Genomic DNA, 26,226 nt, shown 5'->3' on the forward strand with positions numbered 1-26,226 from the left:
GTAGAGTTTGTTACTTTTTTTTTTTTTTTACACTTGATACATTTAAGCCTGCAGTTAGAAGTTCTTGTTTCGATTTTCGTTCACCATAACCACAAACCAAAGAGGTTAAAACTCCAGACTCCCAGTCTGAGCTATATGGTCAGTTGAGTTTGGTTCCACACCAAATCTTCTATGTGATGTCAGTTTGGAAAAATGGTCTTGATTGGCTCCATTACCTGCTCGCGTTCTTTAATTTGCTTGTGTTCTCCTTTGACCTCTGAGAAATCAGTGTAAAATCAAACCGGAGATGAATGACTTGCCCTCACTCTTTTTCTTGAAGTGGAAAATACTTTATCGATGCCATGCTAGCTTTAGAGGATGACTCTGAACATGGACTGAAAAGCTATGCGTGTGTATGTGTGTGGTAGGGAATAGAAAGCGTACTCTAGGGTGTGTGCTTTGCCATGGTCCAGGTTTGAAAATGATGGAGCTCTCTGAAGTGCAGGACGTTATTAACACAGCACACTGGAGCACATTATCAAGATGCCTTCTACAGGGGCTCAGGGAAAAACAATCACTTACCGTACGCCTACCGCATATCCCATCAATCATGTCACAGTTGTTCCATGGTGAACAAATGACTTTTTCATTTTCTTTCTGCGTTTTATTCTTTCTCGCTGCTGCTTTTTCTCAGATTAGGTTTGAGCTGGGCTCAGTTTTATGTTAAATATACACTGTAGTCAGTTTCACTTAACCTGTCTGAACTTTTAACCACATTACTAAACTTGAACAGTAAGCTTGTTTCCTTCCTTACTTGTGCTGCTGTTATTTTGCATTTTTCTGATCTACTTTCCCCAAATGACCCATTTAATTCTAGAACATTTTCATTTTGAGGAATTGCTAACTGGCATTTAAAGGATAGTTGAACTGAAAATTTAAACTTTCATGCAATACTCACTTACATGTCTTTCCAAACTTAACTGATAATTCTAATTAAATCCAAAAAAAAAATTGGGGTTTAGTGTGTTTTTCGCCCCTATGCATTGTGTGGACCAAAACATATCTTCATGTTCCACAGAAGAACATCATTATTAAAGGTTTGGAAAGACATGAGTAAATAGTGACAGATTTTTTTATTCATTAACAAGCCAACCATATTTCATAATGAAATTATCTTTTAGCTTTTGATGTCTTTTAGCTAAACATCACTATAATTAGCTTTAAGAATGTATGATGAAGACATTCTCATCTATATCAGCACGTTGGAAGCCATTGTTCCATTGAATGTCTTATCATTACTCTAGAAAGGATTGTGGAACAGCGCTGTTTATATTGTTTGATAATATTTGCCTTAACATATTGCAGGCTTTATTTTAAAGATTATGTGTACTGGAGGAGAATGATGTGGTAAAAGGCTTGGGAAGGAATTAGCACAGACAGATTTGCTTTGCACTAAGTCTCAACGCTCTGGATCCAGTGTTCCTCAAGACGGCTCTCTTGTTGGCTTTGGTTTACTTGCAATATCACAGAGGTAGGAGATTCACAGCACAATGTTGAGATTCACAGCTCTATTCTATTGAATTCTACAAGTGGATATGTGCAATACACAAGTGGATATATCAGTGGAAAACTGATAGATATCAAAAGACCTAGCTCATCATTGAAACCCTAATATTATACATTTGAATTTTTATCACATTTTTAATGCATTTTTGCAATAGAATGCGATCTTGTCGATGCCAGTAAAGGTATTTACATCCAGTAGAAGAAAACCGTTTACATGACCTTACATGTCATCAGGTTAAGTATAATCAGTGTAAGTACTCTACTGTACAAATCTCAAGAAACAAATGTCTCTTATCCTCACAAAGGCTGCATTTATTGGATAATTAACCATAACAGTGATATTGTGACAATTATTACAATTTAAAAACAGCTGTTTTCTATTTTAACATTTTGAACTCAATTTAAATTCTTGTTATTGCAAAGCTGATATTTCAGCAGCCATTACTCAAGTGTCATAGCCTGGCTACACTCTAAAAAATGCTGGGTTGTTTTAACCCATTTTTGGGTCAAATATGGACAAACGCAGCTGTTGGGTTAAATTTATAAATTGTATTTTTTAATCCAACATTTGTGTTTGTCCACATTTGACCCAAAATTGGGTTAAAACAACCCAGCATTTTTAGTGTAACGTCAGACCTTGTCTGACATTGGGCGCGTTTCCATTACAGATTTGAGCAAAACTTTTGCAATATTTTCCAAATGTCGATAAAAAACTATTGCGAAATGACGGCGTTTCCATTAACCGATGTTATGCGACTAAAACACGGGAGTTCCTGTGTTTCTCCCTTATTTCTGCTTCGATGTCTTGATGGCATTTCTTTGAGGTTTAGAGAGGCTATCCCTGTAATTATTGTTTCTTTTTTTTTAAATGAATTTAATAAAGAGCTCTATCTCGTATTATGTCCCAAACAGTCGTTGCAAAATGAAAAATGAACGGTTGTTGTATTTTTAAAACGCAAAGTTGAACACCAACATTTTAGATTGACACCAATACTGCGCTATACATCTCAACGAATTTTCAGATATTTGTTTATGACTTTTTGCCCCCTTTAAAACATTTAAAATATTCACAAATTAATATGGGAAAAAATATAGATTTTACTGGTTTTCTAAGGCCAAATTAGAACCTGGATATTTATGATATTTGTCCGGTCCCGGATGCACCTTTCAAGAGAACTGCACCTTTCATACGGATTACATAATCAGAAGGTATTAGCTGACGATTCGAATTTGTTCATTTTAAGCTTTAGTCTATAAAGGCTATTGTTTCAGTTCTCGCGCTCCAGTTCACAAAGATCATAAAGCGCACCTGATTGTTTTATTTTATTTTACAAAAGCACAACGTTTTCGTGTTAAAAGCGTCTTCTACATAGCCTATGTAGCCTAATAAATGTTATAATAGGCTAATGATGATAATTATTATTATTATTTGCGGACACGAACCTAAAACACACTCCGTCTTCTAAGTCAGGTGACTGTAAATGCGCAAAATCCGTTTCCATTGCAGTTTTGCCTGAAAAACCTCCTCATGCGAGCGTAAAAACTTTTTTGCGATAAACGGGAGTTTTTGCCAAATTGACGTGTTTCCAATGAGCGTATTTTCATTTTGCAATTTCAATTTGCACAAATTAAAGGATAATTTAAACGCAGCTATTGAGAGGTGGTCTGGCAACCACGTTAATTTTCTCGTATTTGAGGCGTAGTTTACGAATGCCCAGAGCCGTTTATTGGGTTCTACGAATGTCAATCAAATGCCCCTGAGCGTAGCTCCTAGCCAGTTGTTTCAATTATACCAGATGACGTATGTAGAGCGACAGAAATTAGATGAGGAAGAAGACGACGGGTCAGAGATTTATTTGTGTTCTAAACTACTTAGGACAATATCTAAGGCTGCATCGAAAGGTAACTTTGAGTTTGCTGCCATGTTTGATTCATATAGGTATAAATAAACTGCTTCGGTGTGTTGCACAGACGCCATCATCGTCTTGCTGCTCCCTCCCCGTTCTGTGATTGGTCCCCTCGCTGAGGTGAAAATTTGGTCCATGGTGTCCAGACTGCCTAGCAGCATGAATAAAATCACGCTGCTCAAAGGCAGTATGGGGAAACCCTGGCTACAATTGTCAGGTGATTCTTCAGAAATGATTGTAATTTGCTAAATTGTTGCTCAAGACACATTTCTTATAATTATCAATGTTTACGTTTTCTTAGAAGCTGCATTTTTTTTCTTGGATTCTTTGATGAATAGACCCGAAACTTTGAACAGTAATGTATATATGCATGCAAAATAACAACAATTGTATTATAGAGTGTATGCAATACAATCTCAATGGTGTTGTCTTTACTTTACACTTCAGGTGAAGCTTGCTGTGCTTTGCCGTCTTTGATAAAGTATTAAGTTGAGGCAGCCTCGCTGCACAGGCTGAGATAAAAACAAGTGACATGCGGGTCTGTGCAGTGGTTGCCAGTGAGAATATATTTATTCATTTGCAACTTTTTTGTGTCATTTCCATATTTCTGACGATTAAGAAATATCTTGTCTATTCGAGCGTCTGTTCCTGGCCCTCATTACACAATGATGCGCCCCCATAGAAACGTAGGTGGATGGAAGAAACAGAGCGGCTGCATATGTGTAGCGCTTATAGTGTTTCCCGTCTGCCTTCATCGCTTTACTCTCTCGTTCTCTCTCACACACACACTTTATTGCAGTTAATTATCACACATGACTAATTGTCTCCCCTTTCCAGCAATAGACCCCTGGGAAAACGTGAGCCCTTGACGGCACATGATTTGAAATAGCATCCTATTGAATGCACTGGTCATTAAACCCTTCAGTGCTTTATCAGGGAGGGGGTTGCTGGTGTTTTGATTAGGAGGAAGGAACCAGGCGTCGCCCCCCTTTGGGCCATGAGCTTCTTTATTAAAGACCCCATATGCAGTAAGAAGCCCGAATAGGTTATATGTTTCCCTTTTTGAAGACCAGGGAGAAGGGGTAATGCCTTATTGATCCTGTCAGCGTGTAGCTGGCATTAGTGTGCTCGGTAGCCCTTTCCTGCTGTTTGCTTGCTTCCAGCTAGTAAGACACTATCTCTGGACCTGGTGTTTACTTTAGACTTGCACAGGGATGAAAGAGACCCTTTACCTTTTCTCTACACTCTCATAAGTAAATCAGCACTAACAAAGTTGCACTAAAGGGTTACTTAGCCTAGCAACACATTGTTTTTAAAGGCTCCATCCGTGTTGATTTCATGCTAGTTATAGCATGTACGGCAGTCATGGCAACAGCTATGGAGAAGCACTCACCGTTGGCATGGATACAGGTCACCAGTCCTCCATGGCAAGACAAGAGGAGGACTTGGACAATGGGATATTTCTACTCTGAGGAAAAACAAGGGGGTTGTTGTTTTCTAGACACTAAAATTAGGTAAAATTAATGCTCTTAATGTTAAGGGATGACTGATTTAGTGTAGACTGTGTTTTGCTGCATGCTGTATACACTGATTTACCAGTATAATTTAAGTATCTTATACATACCAAAGCTGAATTTATTTGATTAAATTCAGTTATGTTGTGAAATAATCTTGCAATAAAAAATGTTGACAATGTGATCACATCACTTAATAAAACGCAAGCAAAATTGACTCTCAATTAAATTGACATCATGTCAAAGCTGAATCATAAAAAAAAAATCATTCCTAAAGAATGCTCAAGAAATATTTATAATTATTGAAAATTGAAAATGGCAAATCATTTGTTAATCTTTTTTTTTAATGAAAAAGAACAGCATTTGTTTGAAATATAAATATTTTATAACAGTGTAAAAGTTTTAATGCATCATTGCCAAATAAAATTAATAGCTTCTTTAAGTGTTTATTTAATTTCTCTCAACCCAATTTTTTTTAAAATACAGTTTATTTATATAAGTGGAGACATAGCATTCAGAAGAAATTGTATTTCAGATGCCTGCTTTGGTCATTGTTTAGATTTGTGCTCAGGCTTTCTGATTTTGATTAAGACAGGACCAGCAGCACATATTTCATCATCCGTGAGAAACATAGAAGCATTTCACAATCTCTTTAATCCTTTCCAGAGATTTTCATTTTGTATTTTCTCACAAGTTCACACTGTTTCTCGCTTTTTCACAAATGCCTAATTAAAAAATACACAATAGAAAAAAAATATATACAAATTAAAAAAACTACGTTTTGCGGGTTCAGAAATAAAACACTGTGTTGTCTTCTTTCTATGAATTAAATGTAAATTGATGCATATTAAAGTGATTCAGTCAAAGGCAATGAGTGATTTAAAAACAAATAATATTAATTAAGGCTGCTGTCTTTTTAGGAACAAATGCACAGATATAATATACTGTTACACATCCAATTTTTTCCTAACTGTTTGTTAGCGCAGGACCAACAGGCAAGCATTCAAGCTCAAAAAGCTGTGAATGATTTGCATGCATCTGAGATGCGGCATCTGTGATCAGCACGAGCAGGGCATTAATACCACTAACGTCTCACTCTCAATATGTACTCTGTGAAGTTAAAGAAATGTAACACTTTTGAAAATCGATTTTTGAAAATTTTGATTCGAATCGATAGATGATACGTAGAATCGCGAATAGTTTCATTGTTTGCCAATTCTTTATCCCTAAAACAAAGTAAAAGGGCATTTTGGCATTCTACTCCTTTTAAACAGTGCCAGGATGTTGCGATTTGGAGTGTGTGAGGGTAGTATATTTCCAGCTGTACATCTTTAGGCAACACATTCATCTTAAGTGATTCAATAGGAACAGCTCTCGAGTGAGACGGCAGTTTTGCCGGTGTGTCGGGCGCTTAAAGAAATTGATGGAGGATCTGCAAGAAGCAGATATAATAGCCTATGGTAAGCTGCCATTAGATTTTGTCTTTTACTTTGTTTTGCAGAGAGCACAAGGGAGCGTGTGTGTTTTCTGCAGGATGTGTCTTTCCTGTTAGCCCAGTTTGCTTTCTGGACAGATTGGCAGGAGGGGCTAAAGTGATTGAGTGTAGCCATGGCTACTGTATGAGTGTTTTGCCATGGTGATCCAGCCTCTTGAATGGTTTGATTCAGGTTGCTCAGGATATCCTCAAATGAATATTTCCCTCTTGGTAAAATAACATGGTGTACCTCAAGGGTCGGCCTTTATTTTTGCTGTTACTGTTGAAAATAATGTAATGTAAAATGACAACGAAAATGGATGTGCGTTCACATTTATCATACAATTCTTAAAGGTCCCCTGACATGAAATTTTTTCTTTCTGAGTTTTTTTAATATTAATATGAGTTCCCTTAGCCCAGGGGTACTCAATTAGAAACCTAAAAGGTCCACTCTCCAAATTGTTCTTGCGTCCAGGGTCCGGAACAGTGATAGTTAAAATCCAAAAACAAACTCCAACAAAAAAGTTGTTAAATCCCACAAAACGTTAAAACTATGTACAAAAGGTGATGTGGTCTGTCCTTATTAGTGTGAAAAGTGACACCTTTTTTGTGCCACCAGTTCTTTAAACTTGGCTATGAAAGGTGTGAGGGCCAGGCGGAGGCACTGATGTTACTGAGGGTGCTCCTGTATTTGTTTTTCACCATATTCATGGTTGAAAAGGCAGACTCACTACAATATGTTGAAGGAAACATGGTGAGAATTTGAAGGGCCACCTTCTGCAAGGAAGGGACACTTGCTGTAGGGACCATCTTAGTCCAGATCCAGAAGGTGGTAGGGTCACAGAGAGACTCCTGCCGTGCAAGATTTTCCTGAAGCTCAATTAGCTCTGATTGAAGAGAATCAGCACTAGCCCATGAGCAGATTTTCAGGGTTTCAGTTGAAAATTCTGTGATGTTTTTGACAAGGAATGGATTTTCCATGCATAGTAAGACTTGTTTTCCCAGAGGGAAATCTCCAAAGCGAGTTTGGAAATTTTTTTATCAGCTTGTCCTGGAATTCATCATGATTGTGATGCCGTTTGAGTTAAAAGCTTTGGGAAGTGAAGCAGGTCTTGCTGTAAGTCACACTTGAACAGCTCCAGTTTCTTCTGAAAGGCACAGACAGCTGATGTAAGGTTACACACTGTGTTATTTTTGCACTGGAGCTTCATGTTCAGATCATTGAGATGGTAGGTAACGTCAGATAGAAATGCAACAATATCCATTTTTTTCTTCATTCTGAATAAATTCCACAAATTGTTTTGCTTTTGGACTCTTCTGTTTCCAATTCTTTCTGTAATGTTCAAAAGCTCTCCAGTACCTTGCCTTTACTAAGCCACCGGACATTAATTCTGCATTCACCTCTGGTTTTTGGTTTGGTTTAATTTTTGAGTTCCTTCAAACAAGGCAATTGCTATTTAAGTCATGCATTTCAATCTCCGAGTCAGGGAATGGTTTCTTGTGATTTCCTAAGACCACGCCACTTTTAATGAGGCTTCAGTTGCACATTCTTGTTGGGTGGCTGATCTAACTGTTACACTGCATGTTGCATGGTATGATGATTGCAGTTGTTTGATTTTTTTCTGCCTCTCACCTTAGATTTAAGTGGGTAATTGTGGTTAACGTGTCCGTGCTTTGAGTCATAATGACGTTTCAAGTTACCACTCTTGACAATGGCAACCGTCTCGTTGCAAATTAAACACATTGGTTTTGTGCTCCCAAAATGCATATTATAAGGGCAACCCAGGAAACAATAAAATAACCCCATGTCAGGGGACCTTTAATGGTTATCTGCTCGGAAAAGAAACACCAATAGTAATACTTCTATTTGATGCTAATAAAAACTGAGCAATGACTTTTCTTCTGTTTTGGTTTTATTTTTGGACCAGTAATACAAATTCAGTGAAAGATCTAAACTCCTCAGCAGACCAGTGTTCAGCAAAAGGACTAATCAAATAAACTAGCAGCACAAGTGCGTTCTCGTGGTCACAGCCTCCTGGAATGATTTTTGGTTGAGTTTTGGTTGAATCAGTAACAGCTTATCTGTCAAGTCAGCCCAAATTCCCCCGAAAAGTAAAAAGAATGATGGACTCTTTGCGTATTCTCTTTGTGTTGAAATCATGTCATTTCAGTCTGTCACAATGCGGTGCTGCCATTATGGTGCTGCGCTTTGTTACATTTAGCTTGTACCAATGTCTCAAGTAGAATTACAGTGCAAAAGACAAGGAATTGCCAGAATTGCTTAATGCTATCATTGTCATTATTTGTTTTTGTTTGTTTTTGTTCTCTTTTGATTTTATTTGTCATTCTGGCGACATTGTCTATCAGTCGACATCTCAAAAAATGCTGGTAAGTTTATTTATTTTTTATAAAAGTACAGAGCCCGATTGCACTCATTTTATTCTCTGTTGGTTTTTTTTATTTTTTATTTTTTTATTCTATTCATCTCTTTGATTGTCACATTGTGGCCATTTTGGTGCTTTGACACACTGCAGCTTTGTGAATGCAATGGATTGGGGTGAAGGTGTTAGAGGGAAAACACTGGTGTGAAACATCTATCTTAAAGACGAGGCTTAGTGTACAATCGGCTCGATAAATGAGCTTTAATATACCTCCTCTACCGCTATAGCTTTCCACTCCACCAATCACACTTTCACTAGTTTTTTTCCTTGTCTTTTACAACCTCCAACACCCTGGTGTGCATGCCTTTGAGAGTTTGTGACTGTGTATTGTTGTTATTATTTTGCAATTGAAGGGCACTATTCAAAGTTTTTCAATTTCATCTAGATTGATTTTTCATTGTTTCGTGCATTTTCAGTTGTACGGTGAATGATCCATGCTTTTACCGCAAGACTGAGGCGGTCCGGGAACACATGGAAATTTGCGCATTGTGCTTCGCTCACATCAATACATTGCTGTGATGGTTTATGACTGTGTGCCTTGACGCATTTCATTGGAGACTTAAATGCGGATTTGATTTTGTTTGTGCCACCTGATCCTCATTTTGTTTGATTGTTTTCGATTGTCTTGTCAATTTTCTTTTTGTTTTGTTCTTGAATGCCAAATGCATGGATTACTTGATGCCTGAAAGTCAAATTTTTGATTAGCATCTCATTTTTTTAACTAATGTTTAATTTTTTGGCATCAGGTTGCCTTTTATTTTAACTTAATTTAAAACCATTTTAACAAATACAGATTTGAAAACAATCATCAGTATACAGGTGATGTAAGTTTTTGCTACGATTACACTGTGCTGTGGGAACTGTTGTTATATCCTGCTGTGTGCTGCGGTACACTGAATATATGGTATTGAATACCTTAATTATTATGTTAGCCTGTATTTTTTTTTTGATACCCATCATAATCCATATCATTCTCAGTAGGACAGTACAGGGTTGGATTGGCAGGCGCGGTTACAAGCCACAGAGCTGCAATAAAGTGTGATGTCCTTACAGCAAAATTCAGTCATGAGCTCAGCTCTTTTTGTAGGAGAGGAACCCAAGTATGGACTTATTTCCTAACATGTCAAACAAACCAATCCCTTTCAGAGAAAAGGCTATAATATATTTTAAAGAAGCATAAAGAATAGAAAGGGTTTTTTTGATCCAAAAATGATCCAAAATACATATTTGAGAAAATACTGTTCTAAACTATCTGCTTGCCTTAGCTCGATTCAAAGCGGTAAGCTTGTAATAATGTTTTTAATTCCAGTGGTACTGGTGGATTTCCGCAGGAGATTCGAGCATATCTATGCGTCATTACGTCACATCTGTACACATAAAGAAGGAGTCTCTTACTGTTACTTTTCATCAGTTTAATGTGCCCTGGTTGTATAAAAGTATTTATTTCTTAAGAAAATCGTACTGACCCTAAACTTTTGAACGGTATATCTTATGGTATATTCATTTTCTCTTTTCTCTTTTTTAGTCCACTCCTTTGCATCTGGCAGCCGGATACAACAGAGTTCGAATCGTTCAACTTCTCCTACAACATGGCGCAGATGTTCACGCTAAAGACAAAGGGTAGGTCTGCTTATGTCACCCCCCCTTCACTTTTAAATAAAGATTGTTTCCATTAGCTATTTTGACTCTGCTAAAAGCTTTGGTTCATTTGCCTTTCTTTTTCCATATATTTCTTAAAGTAAAAGCCCATTTTGTGCATAAATGATTTTTATGTGTGTGCGTGTGTGTGTGTGTTTTTCTGTTCTTGCAATCCTCAGTGGTCTTGTTCCTCTGCACAACGCCTGTTCATATGGACACTATGAGGTTACAGAGCTACTGCTGAAGGTAAGGACAAAAACCTGATTGAGTGTGTATGCTTATATTGAGTGTGACCTGTATGGAAGACAAACAACACTGTTCCATTTGAGCAGCATGTACTGACGCACAATGCAATGAAGCAACATGTTAATCTGAGGGTTTGTCCTAACTAGTTGCAACTGCAACTGTCAGTCAATTGGATTCTGTCTTGTCACAATGACTAGTCCCAGCATCAGTATATTGTCCTTGTTCCAAAGTCCTGCACCACATATATCTTAAACGAGCTGCGATTTGTGCAGACACACACACACACACACACACTAGGGCTGTAACTTTGTTCGAAAATCGATTGCACAATCGATCAGAAAAACCAACACAAGTTTCGAAAACGAAAATAGAGAATCGATTTTAAACTTTTAAAACTTTTATTATTTTAGTTTTCAGTTTTTGTTCTAGTTAGTAATTTTAGTGCTTCAACTTGCACTTATTTACACTTATTAAACTTTTTTTGTGTTTTTTTAAAAACTTTATATATGCTTCAAAATGTATACATTTTGGATTAACGTGTAAACAGTATCTTGGTGAACAAAACGTGCAAGGATCACAGATCTTATTTTTTGTGATTTTCCAAAAGTCTATGGGGAAAACAAATAGCTTTTCGATCGAGGGAACCCATGCGCCGCTAGCTTCCGAGTTGTCCTACAAAGTGACGTCATCACTTCGGCACACTATAACCCTGGCTTTGTTTACTTTATCGTCTAGCTCAATACGAAAGTGACATCTTCTTCAATCTCCTTGATTTTTGGATATGCATTCTGCATTTGTTGTTCAAGTTCAGTTTGTTCAGTTTCTCTCCCAGAATATTCACAGAGTATGGCCTTTAAGTCCAGTTGCCTTTATTTACAAAGCAGTTTTATGGAACACTATGCTCATGGTGTGTTCTCCCATGCTTGCTGTGTCAACAGAGCCCTGTGGAGCAGCCAATCTGCCTCTAGAACAATATTTTTAGTTTGATACACAGCAGAGCAGAGTATTCTCAGTCTCTTGAGAGCTTATCACAATATCACTAGCTCCCCAGATCTCATTGTATTAGATTAAATGTACCTTACAATGATCAGATTTATTTTACACAGATGCATTATTATGAATACCTGGCGTTATCGCAATGTTTCTTAGTTCCTCCGGAGCTTTTGTTTCACTCCTCTCACTTGCAGTTCAAGAAAAAAACTCTCTCCAGCTCAAGAAGTCTTTTAAAGGGGTGTATTTGCCCAAAAATGTTTTACTGACCCTCATCTCATGAAACACCCGAGGAGAAATTTTTTAGCAGAATGTTTTCCTTACAATGAGAGTGTATTGTGACCAGGGACGGTCAAACTGCAAAAATTACAAAAGCACCTTCAAAGTAGTCCTTGTGTATTATATTGAAGCCATCCAATGTATTTTTCTATGAAAAGACAGAAGTTTAAGTCATTATTCACTGATAATCATCTCCACTGATTTCACATCTCATTCATATTTTCAACTTTTCAAATATGGCCAATCAAAGCGTGTCACACCTGATGCCATTGATTTTCATGTTTTAATGAGTTCCCAGAAGCCATTCACTTCTATGGCAAAGATCATTGTGAACTTATTGTCTAATTTTTTTTATTTAGCATTTGATGGTAAAAAGACTTTTTTTCTTTTTAGAAGATTTATGCCACAGTTTTGTACTGTCTACCCCCTGCCTTTGAGTGCAAGTTGATGTCTCCCTCCTGGAAACCTGCCATTTTCTAAAAATGTGTTCGATATTCTTTTCCCTCAGTGCTATTAACTTGGCTTCTGGGGCATAGAATGTTTCCTAATAGATATAAATTCATAATCTATGCTAAAACTGCTCTAACTAGTCAAGTGGAACGGCATAATCTTCTCAGTGTATTTGAAAATGAATCTGGTGCCTCTGAAATGGTACCATCCTTTTAATGTGATCTCTCCATGAATGTTTTTCTGTAGCATGGGGCGTGCGTCAATGCCATGGACCTCTGGCAGTTCACCCCTTTGCACGAGGCTGCCTCCAAGAATCGCGTGGAGGTTTGTTCCCTGTTGCTGAGTCACGGAGCCGACCCCACGCTAGTCAACTGCCATGGGAAGAGTGCGGTGGACATGGCCCCGACCCCTGAACTCAAAGAGAGGCTCACATGTGAGTTTACCTTTTATTTTAATTAAACTGACCCCACTCACTGTTGGGATCAGTACAATTTCTTTTATGTTTTTAAGAGAATATTGGTTTCTCAAGGCTACATTTACCATGACAAGATAAGTGTGACTATTTAAAATTGTTTTCAAGTCTTCATAGGTCGCATTTGCGCACAAAGGTACCGCACAAGACTGACTTCTGAGGCAGTATAACGGCTTAAATGTTCTATAAAAGTAGCAATCAAAATATAGTAAATCACCTTTTGAAATTAACTTTTAATTGCATTAAATAACAATTATATGGATTACATCTTTACGCCAGGGTTAGAGTTTTATGCTATGTGGCGACAATTAACTGTTAACAATATGTATTTGTTAGTGAATCATTAATTAAAGAGATTCATTCAAAAACACTTTATGAGTATTCATGAGTGAGTCGTTGAATCATTCATTCAAACCGTTTTTTAAATTCTTTCAAATTAAACATTTTTAAATAGATGGATGCAGTTAACATTTTGTCAGAACTTCTTGTAAATTATATTTGTTTTGTTTAATTGTCTTTTCAGGATCGCGACACGTATGTGAAACAAAAATTGTGATTCTCAATGTATCCAGAATCCAGTTCTACTTACAGCTTTTATAAAACAGCAGTGTTCCTTAGTGCTAAAGCGTGAAGTGAAGAGAACAGACCGGGATATTTTACCATTGCTCTGCATAAGTGGCATCAGATCCCACAGAACTCATCCCACTTGTTTCCTTAAAAGTTTAAGCGAGCTAGACGCAACATGGCTTTGATTGTTCCTGCCACATTCTCGCTGGAATTGAGACAGACACATCAAGGCTTTGAGAAAGACGCCTTTAAACCTACAATAGTCTCGTTCTGCATTATTCAAGCGTAGTAAAGGCTGACTTCCAGTGTGTTGATGAGGTTGGCAGGCGACGTTGTTATTTATTTTGCCTGTGAATTCTCCATCTGTCTTCTCCCAGTGTGGGTTGGAGTGATGTACTTCTGACTGAAACTTTACACAATTTGCTGTGTGAAGATTTTCCTTTATGTGGAATTTATGTTGAGTTTGAGCCTGTGCTATGGGTATTTTAGGATGTTAAAATATATACTGTAGTACAACTTGCCAAAATCTATATCATCTCACATGTAATTGTTCAATCAGTGTTTCAACCGTAGAAAGGCATCAATAAAACGGCTTGCAAACAATGCCATATAATGTCTCATTTACCCTAGAAAAGCCATTCAATCTTCAAAAACTCATTAGTCAGCTAGAAAATGAAAATGCATTACCATTCTGATACATCAACTTGTAAATGAGCCTGTTTGAGTGAGTTGAGGCGGAGCTTATTTGCATATTTATGTATCCCGCGTATACTAAATTAAGTTACACTTCAGGCTATTTAAAGGAATGAGTGAAATATTTTTACTGGAATATTGTTTAAATAGGTTTTTTTGGAGATTAAAGATAAGTTTTAAGGAAAGAAATTGCTGACTAAAGGAGGACTTTAATATTATAATGATATACCAACTTGAGTTTGGTTTATTTTTTAGTTTATTTTTTCTTTTTTGAGGAAGTTCTCTCCGCCCCCTGATCCCTAACCCCACCCCTAATCCTACCAATCTCCATCTCTGATCCCTAACCCCACCCCTTATCCTACCAATCTCCACCCCCTGATCCCTAACCCCACCCCTAATCCTACCCATCTCCACCCCCTGATCCCTAACCCCACCCCTAATCCTACCCATCTCCACCCCTTATCCTAACCCCACCCCTAATCCTACCCATCTCCACCCCCTGATCCGTAACCCCACCCCTAATCCTAACCATCTCCACCCCCATATCCTTATCCCCACCCCTAATCCTGCAATCTCCACCCCCTGATCCCTAACCCCACCCCTAATCCTACCCATCTCCACCCCTGATCCTAACCCCACCCCTAATCCTACCCATCTCCGCCCCCTGATCCTAACCCCACCCCTAATCCTACCAATCTCTGCCCCCTGATCCCTAACCCCACCCCTAATCCTACCCATCTCCACCCCTTATATCTGGATCCAACTCTGCCCCCTGGATCTCATGTACTGCAATGAGGTGCTACTGAATTTGGAATGAAAGTCCAAATAATTGTTTTTTTTTTTAACTGAAGCAAATATTGTCTTTTCCCTTTATTTTTTGTTAGAGTGCACCAGAATAGTTAGTTAAAATCACAAAGAATTCTCTCAGACCCCCCCAACAACAATATAGTGTACATAATAATGTTATAATCAAACCTGCAAAAAAGAGGTGAAAATGGTGATGTTTACAAACTATGAAAATTGATATTCATTTAAGTTTAACTGTTGCAAATAATAACAAAGGTAATTTAAATGTTGCTGTTGCAATGTTTCGCTAAATATCAGCTCAACTTTGATGACCTGTGGCCGAATCCCAGCTGTACTCATAATCAGTAAAACAACACTTTTGTAGGTGGAATAATGTTCCGTCGTTACAGTTCTTATGAGCAGAAGCATAACAAATTGAATGCACAAAATTAATTCGATCAGGTCAAGATTCAGTCATACATTTTAGAAACCCTAACTCTTATTTTTGCTGCCGTAAAGCCAGATTGCTTTGTAGCTGTAAAGCTTCAATTACTTTTTTTTTTCACGCTCTGTCTTGATGAATTATGTCTACCACCGGCTTCTGTCAGAGCGTCTTGCATCACCTCTCTACATTTTCTCTTTTCCTCCGGTGCAGACGAGTTTAAGGGCCACTCTCTTCTTCAGGCGGCACGGGAAGCAGACATGACCAAGGTGAAGAAGAGCCTAGCTTTAGAGATCATCAACTTCAAGCACCCACAGACGCACGAGACGGCACTGGTGAGCCCTTCCTCACTCACTTTTGAATCTCTCCTGCTGAAAAATCAGGTTGAAAACAGATATTAAAGGGATAGTTCACCCAAAAATGAAACTCCTGTCATTATTTACTCACCTTCATGTCTTTCCAATTTTAAATGATTTGCTTTTTTGTTCCTTAAACCGATAGAGTACCTATTCAGGCAGGATATTCACGGCTCTGCTTAATATAATAAAAGTGAATGGTTACCAAAATGGTATCCAAGATTAAAAAAGACATATAGCCCCATGAATGTTACCAAAATGATTTCTGTGACACTTACAAGGCCTCTATTCTGTGTGTTTCAGCACTGTACGGTAGCTTCGCCTCACCCCAAACGAAAACAGGTCACTGAACTGCTGCTACGGAAAGGAGCCAATGTCAATGAGAAGAACAAAGAGTGAGTGAATGTGCCTGTCATGTGTTTAAGACTGATGCTAATGTCTGTCTTTCTCATGATCTTCTCTGTTTAGGGGCTTTCGCACCGGGTAGGAACTTAGTTTTAGGAACTTAGTTTTAGGATCTAGCCAGCAGGGCGGATCCGCTAGAGCCTTAGCACACAGCGCCTAGTCTCCATTATTTTATTATCTGTCACAGTCCTGTCTAATACGTTATGTCTATACGTATGTTACAAAACGTATATGAAAAAGTATTTGCGTTTTCTCTGTGGTTGATCCCTAATGTCGCCAGCTGGCCAATCCGCGTACACTTGCTTCACTGGTAGTTCCTTAAAGGGTTAGTTCAGCCAAAAATGAAAATTCTGTCAGTATTTACTCACCCTCATGTTGTTCCAAACCTCTATGTGTTTATTTGTTCTGCTGAACACAAAGGAAGATATTTGGAAGAGTGTTTTAATCAAACAGATCTCATTCCCCATTGACTAGTATGTATTTTTTCCCACTATGGTAGTCAATGGGGAATGAGATCTGTTTGATTAAAACACTCTTCCAAATATCTTCCTTAGTGTATAGCAGAACAAATAAACACATAGAGGTTTGGAACAACATGAGGGTGAGTAAATACTGACAGAATTTTCATTTTTGGTTGAACTAAGCCTTTAAGCACTGGTTTAGACCCTACTCTTGAAGTAGGAGCTCCTTCTAGTTCCTGCGGTGCGAACACGCCAAAATGCGGGTACATCCGCCAATAGTTCTAGGAACTATGAAAATGTTCCTCTGTTGTGAAAGCCCCTTTTGTCTCCATTATCTTCTCCTCCTCTGCTGTGCAGCTTCATGACGCCTCTCCATGTGGCAGCAGAACGGGCGCACAACGACATCATGGAGGTCCTGCAGAAACACGGGGCGAAGGTAAACAGCTGGTCCTGGATCAGCAGCGCCACATCCCTAAACGTGCTCTTGAGTGCTTACAGAGCTACGAAATACACATTTACACACCTGACACCTCTCCATCCACCTCTCACAGCTCACAGTCAGGGGAGTGTGGGGATAAATTAGTATAACTACATGGACTGTTTTTGGTACAAGAACCCTTTACTGACATTGTAAGAGGACCTTATGTGGAAAAAAACAGTATAAAAATTTCGAATATAGCCTCTACAGAACCACTGCCCCTTTTTTTGTGTCTATTCTCAGCCCGAGAAAAATCAGTTCAGTGGAGCAGCGTTTTTGTCACTTCCACTTTTGTGTGCAGTTGAGTCATCATGTAATTGCTGCATGAGGAGAAGAATGAAGAATGAGCTTTGCTAGCACTGCACTTCTTTTTTTTGTCATATTAATTTGTCTGGTTATCAGTGGATGAGATAATTGGCTTTGAGATGGAAGTGCTCATCATCAGTATGGAAGTGTTTATATGCTAACATCTTCCTAATTAACTGCCAAACATTCATCACTTTGTTTACAAAGAGACTTTAGTGGGTTGATCTACTTAGGGTTAGGAATCTGATCACTAGTTTTGGAAATCAAGAACTATCTCTGATTCAGAACTAGTTTATCTTTAATATTGGAATCACTTATATTTAACTTAATATTTAACTCACTTATAAGTTATTTTCAGTTTGTTTTTCAGTTGTACTCTTCCACCAATGCAGATAAAACTGCGTTAAAATCCATAAATTATGCAATTTACGCATCAGAGCAAATTGGAAAATGGTCTCCCATGATTAATAATATGCCGCTTCTGTGCGTGGAGCGCCTTTTACATTTTTCCCGTAGACCTGGCACATTTACATTCCTCGCTGATAAACTAAATCGAAACTATGGGTTTAAAACACATAATAAAGACAATGCTGTTGCTTGATTAAATGAATTTGAAAACATGAAGTTATAAGCTTTCTAGAATTTTGTTGCCTGAAACAATTTCTTTTTTTTCGAGCGGTGTTTGTGTTTTCAAGTTGTTCTCTTGAAGTCTGAAATGAATGCTGAACAGGCTGCTGAGAAAAGTAAATGTATTCCAAATATACATTACCATTACAAAGATTGAGTTCAGAATGATGAAAAAGCAGCAAGAATGCAGTAAATGAATCAAAAGTGACAGTATAGACATTTATGCCTCAAGTAAATACTTTTTTTTTACTTTCTGTTCATTAAAGAATCCATAAAAAGGGCGTCAAGGTTTCCACGAAAATAGTAAGCAGCACAACTTTTTTCAACTAATAATAAGAAATGTTTCTTAAGCACCAAACCAGCATATTAGAATAATTTCTGAAGGGTCATGTGGCACTGAAGTAATCAGCTTTGCCATCTCAGGAATAAGTTACATTTTAAAATTATTATTTTAAAATGTTAGTAGAATCAGAATCGCTATTTTGTTGGACGCAAAAACATGCACAAACACTGTGTGATTTTTACCCCCATCTAGCGGTGAAAAGGTATATATTAGTTCCTGTTCTTCTCAATTCCGATTTCGTTTTAACTCCTACGGTGGCCAATGTAGTCCAAGATTAACGTAGCTTCCAGTTCGACCTCGTCTATGAGTGTTAACTCAAACGTAAATGCGAAAGGCGAAGCTTGAATTAACGGGTACATCCCTCTTTGGCTAATGTACTTTCAAGATGGAGGGTCAACATGGCGACCGACATTAGAACCCCTAACCCGTATGTATTTTCAATGGCATATTATACACTCACGAGAATACTTTATCACTTGAACGAAGTAAATATACATTAATGAGCACATATATTTTTGAAAGAACTAAGTGTTTTTAGCTAAGAATAAACTAAAAGAGTTACACATTGTAGCTTTAAATCTCATAGTAAGTGTGTTTTAAACACTGTGGTGAGCCAGTTCTGCCATTGCAATTCTTTTTAAAAATTAAATCTTGCACAAAAAAGTGCCAAACATATAGGTAAACAGCCTGCTTGTCTCATTGCTGGACTGTGTCAGGGAAACTGGAGGACATTTACGAGCTACATCATTCATGTCATTACCTCTCCAGAGCAGAGAGGGGTAAAAGACTTCCAAATCAATGGAGCTCTTTCAGAGAGCCAAATCAGATAAGCATCGACTAACTGATCAGGCATTCAGCTACTGCCTTGGCTGAGAGCATCAGGGCTGATCAGCTATTCTTCGGCGGAGAGACCAGGGGAGCCGATACTCCTGTAAATAATCTCACCGCAGTCTGCCGTCTTTGTTCAATTCGAGAGTGTGTCTAAAGGGGCTCCCCGCTCATCAAACTTGCCTGTCCTACTTTCACGCAAGGTTGTATTATCGGGAGGTCCTCTCCATTGATGCTGTGTGCTCTTTTATGCTGTCTGGAGCAGCTTGATTTTCAAAGCCTCGCATCCCAGCTCTCTTGCATGATAAATAAACGGAGGCTGACCCGCCACAACCCGAATTTCATCATTCAATCACCAGCGTCCATCTTTTGGAATACGAGCCCTCGGAAAGGCATCCGATCGTTAACTGGTGTTGCGACCCAGCTCGCTGCCAAACTTCAGCGGCCAGGCTTAAGTGACATTAATGGACTGGATAATTAGTCAGGGTGGAGGTTCAAAGACAAGAGGCTATTGAAGCAAGTGTGTGTTTACGGACCATGTGTGAACCAGTAAACAGATGGTGCAGAAGCGTTGCGTTTATAAGAAGAGCAGGAAGCATGAAGAATAAAGCTGTCTAAAGTACCCAGTTACTGAAGGAATCAGCTGACGATGGAAGCTGCTTATTAGCTGAAGATCTATAAGGATATTATGGCTTTGTTCAAACTGGCATGTTTTGGCATATACTGTAATCTGTTTAGTATCTGGACAGCCCGAATTTCACACACCTCCTTTGTAGACTTCTATTCCAGAGTTTGGGAATGTCTTATCACCAAGGCTGCTTTTACTTGATCAAGAATATTTTTCTTTCTTTTTTTAACATATTTTATAATGCGTTTTATTCCTGTGTAAAGCTGAATTTTCAGCATCACTACTGTAGAAATCATTCTAATATGTTGATTGCTGCTCAAGAAACATTCCTTATCATTACATTATCGAAACTAGTAATGTTAATATTTTAGTGGAAAGAACAGCATTTATTTGAAATAATCACACTTTTTTAATATGAATGGCAAATAATAGTATTAATGTGAGATCTTACGGACCCCAAATGTTTTAACGGTAGTGTATGTGGTCTGCATGCATTTCAAGTTTTTGTGTTTTTCATTCATATTGGATTGAATATTTTGGTTACACTTCACAATAAGGTAACTACATGAGTTAACGTGAACTAACAATTAACAATATTTCTCTAAAGGATATATCATTAACTATGGTATTTACTAATGTTAACAGATATATTTGATTTCAATCACGCAAATGTAAATTATGAGATTCACATTAACTGAGATTGATAAATGCTTTAGAATTGTTCATTATTTATAAAGCATTTATCAATCTTAGTTAATGTGAATCTCATAATTTACTTTTGCGTGATTAAAATTTAACGTATCTGTTAACGTTAGTTAATGAACCTGGACTAACATAAACAGACAATATATAACAAAGCTTGCTAACAAAAATGAATAATAAGTACTGAATCAAATTGATTGAGCAAATTCATTGTTAGTTGATGAATTAACTAACCTTAACTAATGGAACCTTACTGTAAAGTTTTACCTTTTTTAATGTATATATAATTTGCAACTATGCAATCGTACAGTATGTATAGTAGTAATGCACCAACATTTTGCTGTGGAACATTTTAATCCAAAATTGCAATAAAAATGTTTTGTTTTTTAATGGAAAGAGCCAATTTTGGCAAAAAAATATTAACAGAAACCAGAAACTTTAAAGAACAAATTCTGTGCAACCACAGAAACCGAAAATTCTCGGGCCATCAGCATGTGTCCAAATTTCGATCTTGTCCTTTAGCAGATGTAAATGAGATTGTATGATATATTAAGGGATTTTTTTTTTTTTTTACATTTCAACACTGATTTAAGCATTCAAGCTGATATTTCATTATTATAAATATATAATGATATTTCACTTTCTGTTTTATCTCAAAATTAGTCTTATGAATTACTATTGGTCAAACATTTTTATTTTACAAGCAGATAATTTGCAGTGTGAACAAAGCCAGTGTGTGTTTGATATAGAGGATTTGTACGATTTGCACTTCCAGTAAAGCATGATTTTGTTGAGAGTTTACTAAAACAGAATAATGAACTGTATTTGTGTCATATGCTAAACCTCACACAATTGTGCAGTAGGTCTTTATTTCTTCACTGTTCAGTGTTGAGAGGCTTTGAAGGAGTGTAGAAGTTTCCCAGGGACTTGTCTGATTAATTCATATTTGTGTTCATTTCAAAAGAGGCCAAGTTTGCCTACAGCTCATTCTTGCTATGTGGGCTGCATTCAGATGTGCACTTCACTGATCAGGGATATTCCAGGCTGCTCACTTTCTTTCCATCCTTTTTGGTGTTTGTTTATAGATGAATGCTGTTGACACTCTGGGTCAGACGGCGTTGCACCGGGCGGCTCTGGCTGGACACTTGCAGACTTGTAGGATGCTGTTGACTTATGGAGCTGACCCCACCATCGTCTCTCTGCAGGGATTTACAGCTGCACAGATGGGCAATGAAGCTGTACAGCAGATCCTCAATGGTACAGTCTGAATCTGGGGTTTGGGATTGTTTATTTGGGCTTTGATGTTCTGTATCCTTATGCATTAACAGTTATGGAAATTCATGTTAATTTATGTTTGTGTCTGTTAGAAAACATTCCAGTGAGGAACTCAGATGTGGATTATAGACTCTTAGAAGCTGCAAAAGCAGGAGACTTGGACACTGTGAAGGTGAGATATCCCTCAATATGGTTTCAAATAGAAATAGCCCTATTGTCTAAGAATTAAGGGTTAAAGTTGGTTTGGTAGCCTGGTTAAAACTAGACCATTCTCAGTTGTAACCATCATAAAGCGTCATAGATAAATCAGAGGTGCGTCACCAACGGACATCGCAGGTAGACCTAAAACCAGTCAGAGCGATGAAGGAGATGACGTATGCAGAGCGGCGGCCGGCGGAGAAACATCTCCGAGTGTTGTTTTTTGCTCGGTTTTTAACAAAAAAGAAACATTCAAATCACTTAAAACAGACGCGATAGCTGATTCGAACGAGTGATGTTTGACGCCGACATCCATTGTAATGTAATGTAGGCTACAAAATCTGCTTCAAAATCCCAGCGCTGTCGTCATCGTGTAAAGCCCGTCCCAACCTTTCAGATTGGTGCCGCGATTTCGACAGATTGGAAATGGGCTTGAATGAGCTCTTTGCCAGAAATCTAAATTTGCCGGAAGTTGTCTGGGTTTTCCCAGGCTAGTGGTTTGGAGGTGGGGGATCCTTAAAATCTGGTTGTGATTTGATGGAACCAAGATATAACATGAAACTTTATGGGATAGAACACTCTAGAAAGAGAAATCGGAGCTGTAATCTTTCCTTTTTTTAGTGACAAACTTTGACATTTTGTTTGAGATACTTAAAATTGGTTTTCATTAATATAGTCCTACAAAACAGCTCCAGGTTAGATTGGGATGAAAATACATCGGCAGTTATGGATATTGAATTTTTTTATAGACTTTTGTCTGGAATAAAACTCTGAATGGGTTTAGTTCCTTTATCCCAGACAATTAAACATTTCAAGGACATAGCTTGCAGCTCTTAAATCTATTTTGTTCTGTACTCTTGACCTTGAACAGGGTAGATGTAAGAAGAACTCACCTTTCGACCGTGTGTGTGTGTGTGTGTGTGTGTGTGTGTGTGTGTGTGTGTGTGTGGTAGAGAGAAAACGCTGAGCCAGCATACGCACAAACACAGCATCTTGTTACATACACTTCAGTCTACAGTTTGTCTACAGAAACGTTGAATGTTTATTCAGCAAGGATACATTATATATATATCATAATATTTCATTGTATCACTGTTTTTACAGTTTGTTCAAATAAATAACAGACTTTGAAAATATATATTTTTACCAATCCCAAACTTTTGAATGATGGTATTAATATATTACTAATATTGCCAAATTGTTATACATGAAAATAAATGTTATTAAAATGATAAAGAATTGTTGATGTCAGTACAATTTATATTCATCTTCAAAACTAATTTCGATAATTTAAGCAGGAGTCTTTTGATCAAAAGCTTTCTAACCTCAAACTTTTGATTGGTAATGTAATCCTGAAGATAGTGACTTAGAAAGAGATGATAAAAACGTCTGTATGGATGAATGCCTTTGATGTAATCAGATCCTCATTATCTGAAAGCCTCATTATGTGTAAAGTAATTAGATCAGAGCACCAATTAGACTTTTGTCAGGCAAATTAATCAGAATCGCTACTGACGCACGCTTGCCATAATTTTGGCCTGTTACCCTATAAAAGCAGATCAAATGAAATGAATGCGTTTAAGCATTAAAGTAAAGTTCTGTATTCGCATTCAGTTTAATGCTGTTTCTTTCGTCTTGTATAGCAACTTTGCTCCCCTCAGAATGTGAACTGTCGAGACCTGGAGGGTCGTCACTCCACGCCGCTCCACTTTGCCGCTGGCTACAACCGCGTGGCCGTGGTCGAGTACCTCCTGCACCACGGCGCTGATGTCCACGCCAAAGACAAAGGGTGAGACGTCCTGAACTTCAACTTCATTAACAGTCAGTGCATGAGTTAGCAGCACTAGGAGATAAGCTATAATCTTCTTGTCCCTGTTATCTCTCAACTTCCCTGTCTGCCGGCAGAGGTTTGGTGCCGCTACATAACGCCTGCTCGTATGGCCATTACGAAGTGGCAGAGCTGCTGGTCAGACACGGTGCGTCGGTCAACGTGGCAGACCTGTGGAAGTTCAGCCCGCTGCACGAGGCCGCGGCCAAGGGCAAATACGAGATCTGCAAACTGCTTCTGAAGGTACTGTCATCAATATTCCTGCTGGCTCAAGCAATGACCTCTTCACTTGGCATGCTTGTTGATTCAAGTGATATCTCTTTCGCTAGACGTCTGACAGCCCGGAGTTGTTAATGGTTTTTATCACTCTGTAAAGTTTTTAAATGTGGTGTGAACCGCTGCAGGGGCTTCAGAATTATTGGTGTTGACCAGACGTCGGTTTTAATGCCGTCTGCTTTCATCACGTCTCGGGTTACCGTCGCAGAGAGGTTCAGCTTCAGAGCTGTAAGGAATATGCACATTATGAACGTGTCACTGTTGGAAGGTTGAAGCTGCAGGAAAGAAATTCACATTTCACATTCACTGAGGGAACTTGTAAAATGAATGTAGAGGTGTATTTTGTATGGTTAGTAAAAATCTCACGTCCTCTGAAAAAAAAAGATGTCGATTGGATGAATGAAGTTTTTAACTGTGCTAAGTCAGCCTTTTGGGCTTCTGTGTGAATTTGTACTCGATGTCCTTATCTCCTTCAGCATGGAGCAGACCCCACTAAGAAGAATCGGGATGGAAACACTCCATTGGACATGGTGAAGGAAGGAGACACGGATATCCAGGACTTGCTTAGAGGAGATGCAGCGCTTTTGGATGCCGCCAAGAAAGGCTGCCTGGCCCGGGTCCAGAAACTGTGCAGCTTGGAGAACATCAACTGCAGAGACACACAGGGACGCAACTCGACTCCGCTGCACCTGGCAGGTAATAAAAAATCATTCTGATTCCTTCACAGCCGTCGCTTTCAACACAGAAACGAGAACACTTCTCTCTTTCTGGTGGTACCACCATCCGGAGAATTGCGTCTCTACAAAAGCTTTGAAGCAGTGTGTGAGATATATCATCCCACCCCAGGGGCGAGGCAGGGAAACCCAGAAGGAAAGAAAATGGGGACATGTTGAATTAAATCTTGTCTCTCATCCCTTTCTGAGCAATGTGTAAGCCTGGCTTCCAGCCGGGGATTCAAAAGCTTCCTTGCCAAATATTAAATCTGTCTAAGACTTCCACACTGTTCGTACCGTCACTGACATTAACATGCACAACAATATTCTCTGTATGGCTTGTGTCCCTGATAAAGTGTTATTCAGAATAATCTCTTTATGTGAGCCTTCCTTATATATACAGTGCGTGCAGAATTATTAGGCACGTCGACTTTCTGATCATATATAAAAAAAAAATTTCAGGCACATTTTACCATTTCCAAACTACATTAATCATAACTACTGTTGATTTTGTATTTAATCATGTATAATGGATTTATAATTGTTTATGAAGGCTGGAAATGAAAACACCTTATATTCAGGTGTGCATAACTATTTAGCATATTTTGTTTTACAGATAAAATAAGCCTGTATTTGTCTGACCCTGCTCACCCAGTGAGCATTTTTACTGTCCAATGGGCAATTTCTAGTGTTGCCTCCTTTCCATGGGCATTTAATAATTTTTGACTTTTCAGTCTGAGTTGAATCTCTTTTTTTTTGGCTGTAAAAAAAAAATATATATATATATATTTATCACTTGAAAACATATGAAAAGTATTTATTAAGATTTGTGTGGTTTGGAATTGGTAAAATGTCCCTGGAAAATTTTTTTTACCAGCATATGTGTGTGTTTATATATGTGTGTGTGTGTGTGTGTGTGTTTGTTTGTATGTATACATATATATATATATATATATATATATATATATACACACACACATATATATATATATATATATACACACACACACACACACACACACACACACACACACACACACACACACACATATATATATATATATATATATACACACACACACACACATATATATATATATATATATATATACACACACACACACACACACACATATATATATATATATATATACACACACACACACACACACACACACATATATATATATATATAATATATATATATATATATACACACACACACACACAATTGTGGCAATTTACTTATGTATAATCAATTATACAGTTATAATTCAGTTCATAACTTAAAAAATATTAATAATAAAAATAATAGTGGAAATGATCATGTGTGAGAAAACAGTCCTGCTACACTTGTA

The 26,226-nt window shown here is 37.9% G+C and overlaps 1 protein-coding gene across 4 annotated transcripts in view; it reads left to right on the forward strand.

Moving 5' to 3' along the window:
• Window positions 1–26,226, forward strand: part of tnksa (tankyrase, TRF1-interacting ankyrin-related ADP-ribose polymerase a) — a 102,797-nt gene that overhangs the window by 60,355 nt on the left and 16,216 nt on the right. For 2 of the 4 annotated variants that reach the window (XM_089124018.1, XM_039688087.2), the window contains 12 exons: window positions 8,808–8,828; window positions 10,407–10,501; window positions 10,699–10,765; window positions 12,731–12,917; window positions 15,658–15,779; window positions 16,104–16,195; window positions 17,024–17,102; window positions 21,664–21,835; window positions 21,946–22,025; window positions 23,695–23,840; window positions 23,957–24,122; window positions 24,632–24,851. In XM_089124018.1, coding sequence (XP_088980144.1) covers window positions 8,808–8,828; window positions 10,407–10,501; window positions 10,699–10,765; window positions 12,731–12,917; window positions 15,658–15,779; window positions 16,104–16,195; window positions 17,024–17,102; window positions 21,664–21,835; window positions 21,946–22,025; window positions 23,695–23,840; window positions 23,957–24,122; window positions 24,632–24,851 — 1,447 coding nt within the window. The remainder of the gene's footprint in view (window positions 1–8,807; window positions 8,829–10,406; window positions 10,502–10,698; window positions 10,766–12,730; window positions 12,918–15,657; window positions 15,780–16,103; window positions 16,196–17,023; window positions 17,103–21,663; window positions 21,836–21,945; window positions 22,026–23,694; window positions 23,841–23,956; window positions 24,123–24,631; window positions 24,852–26,226) is intronic. The other 2 variants (XM_039688086.2, XM_089124019.1) reach the window with 1 other exon arrangement.

This window comes from Pimephales promelas, chromosome 19 (assembly GCF_988280905.1).
Source record: "Pimephales promelas chromosome 19, fPimPro1.hap1.1, whole genome shotgun sequence".
Lineage (NCBI taxonomy): Eukaryota > Metazoa > Chordata > Actinopteri > Cypriniformes > Leuciscidae > Pimephales > Pimephales promelas.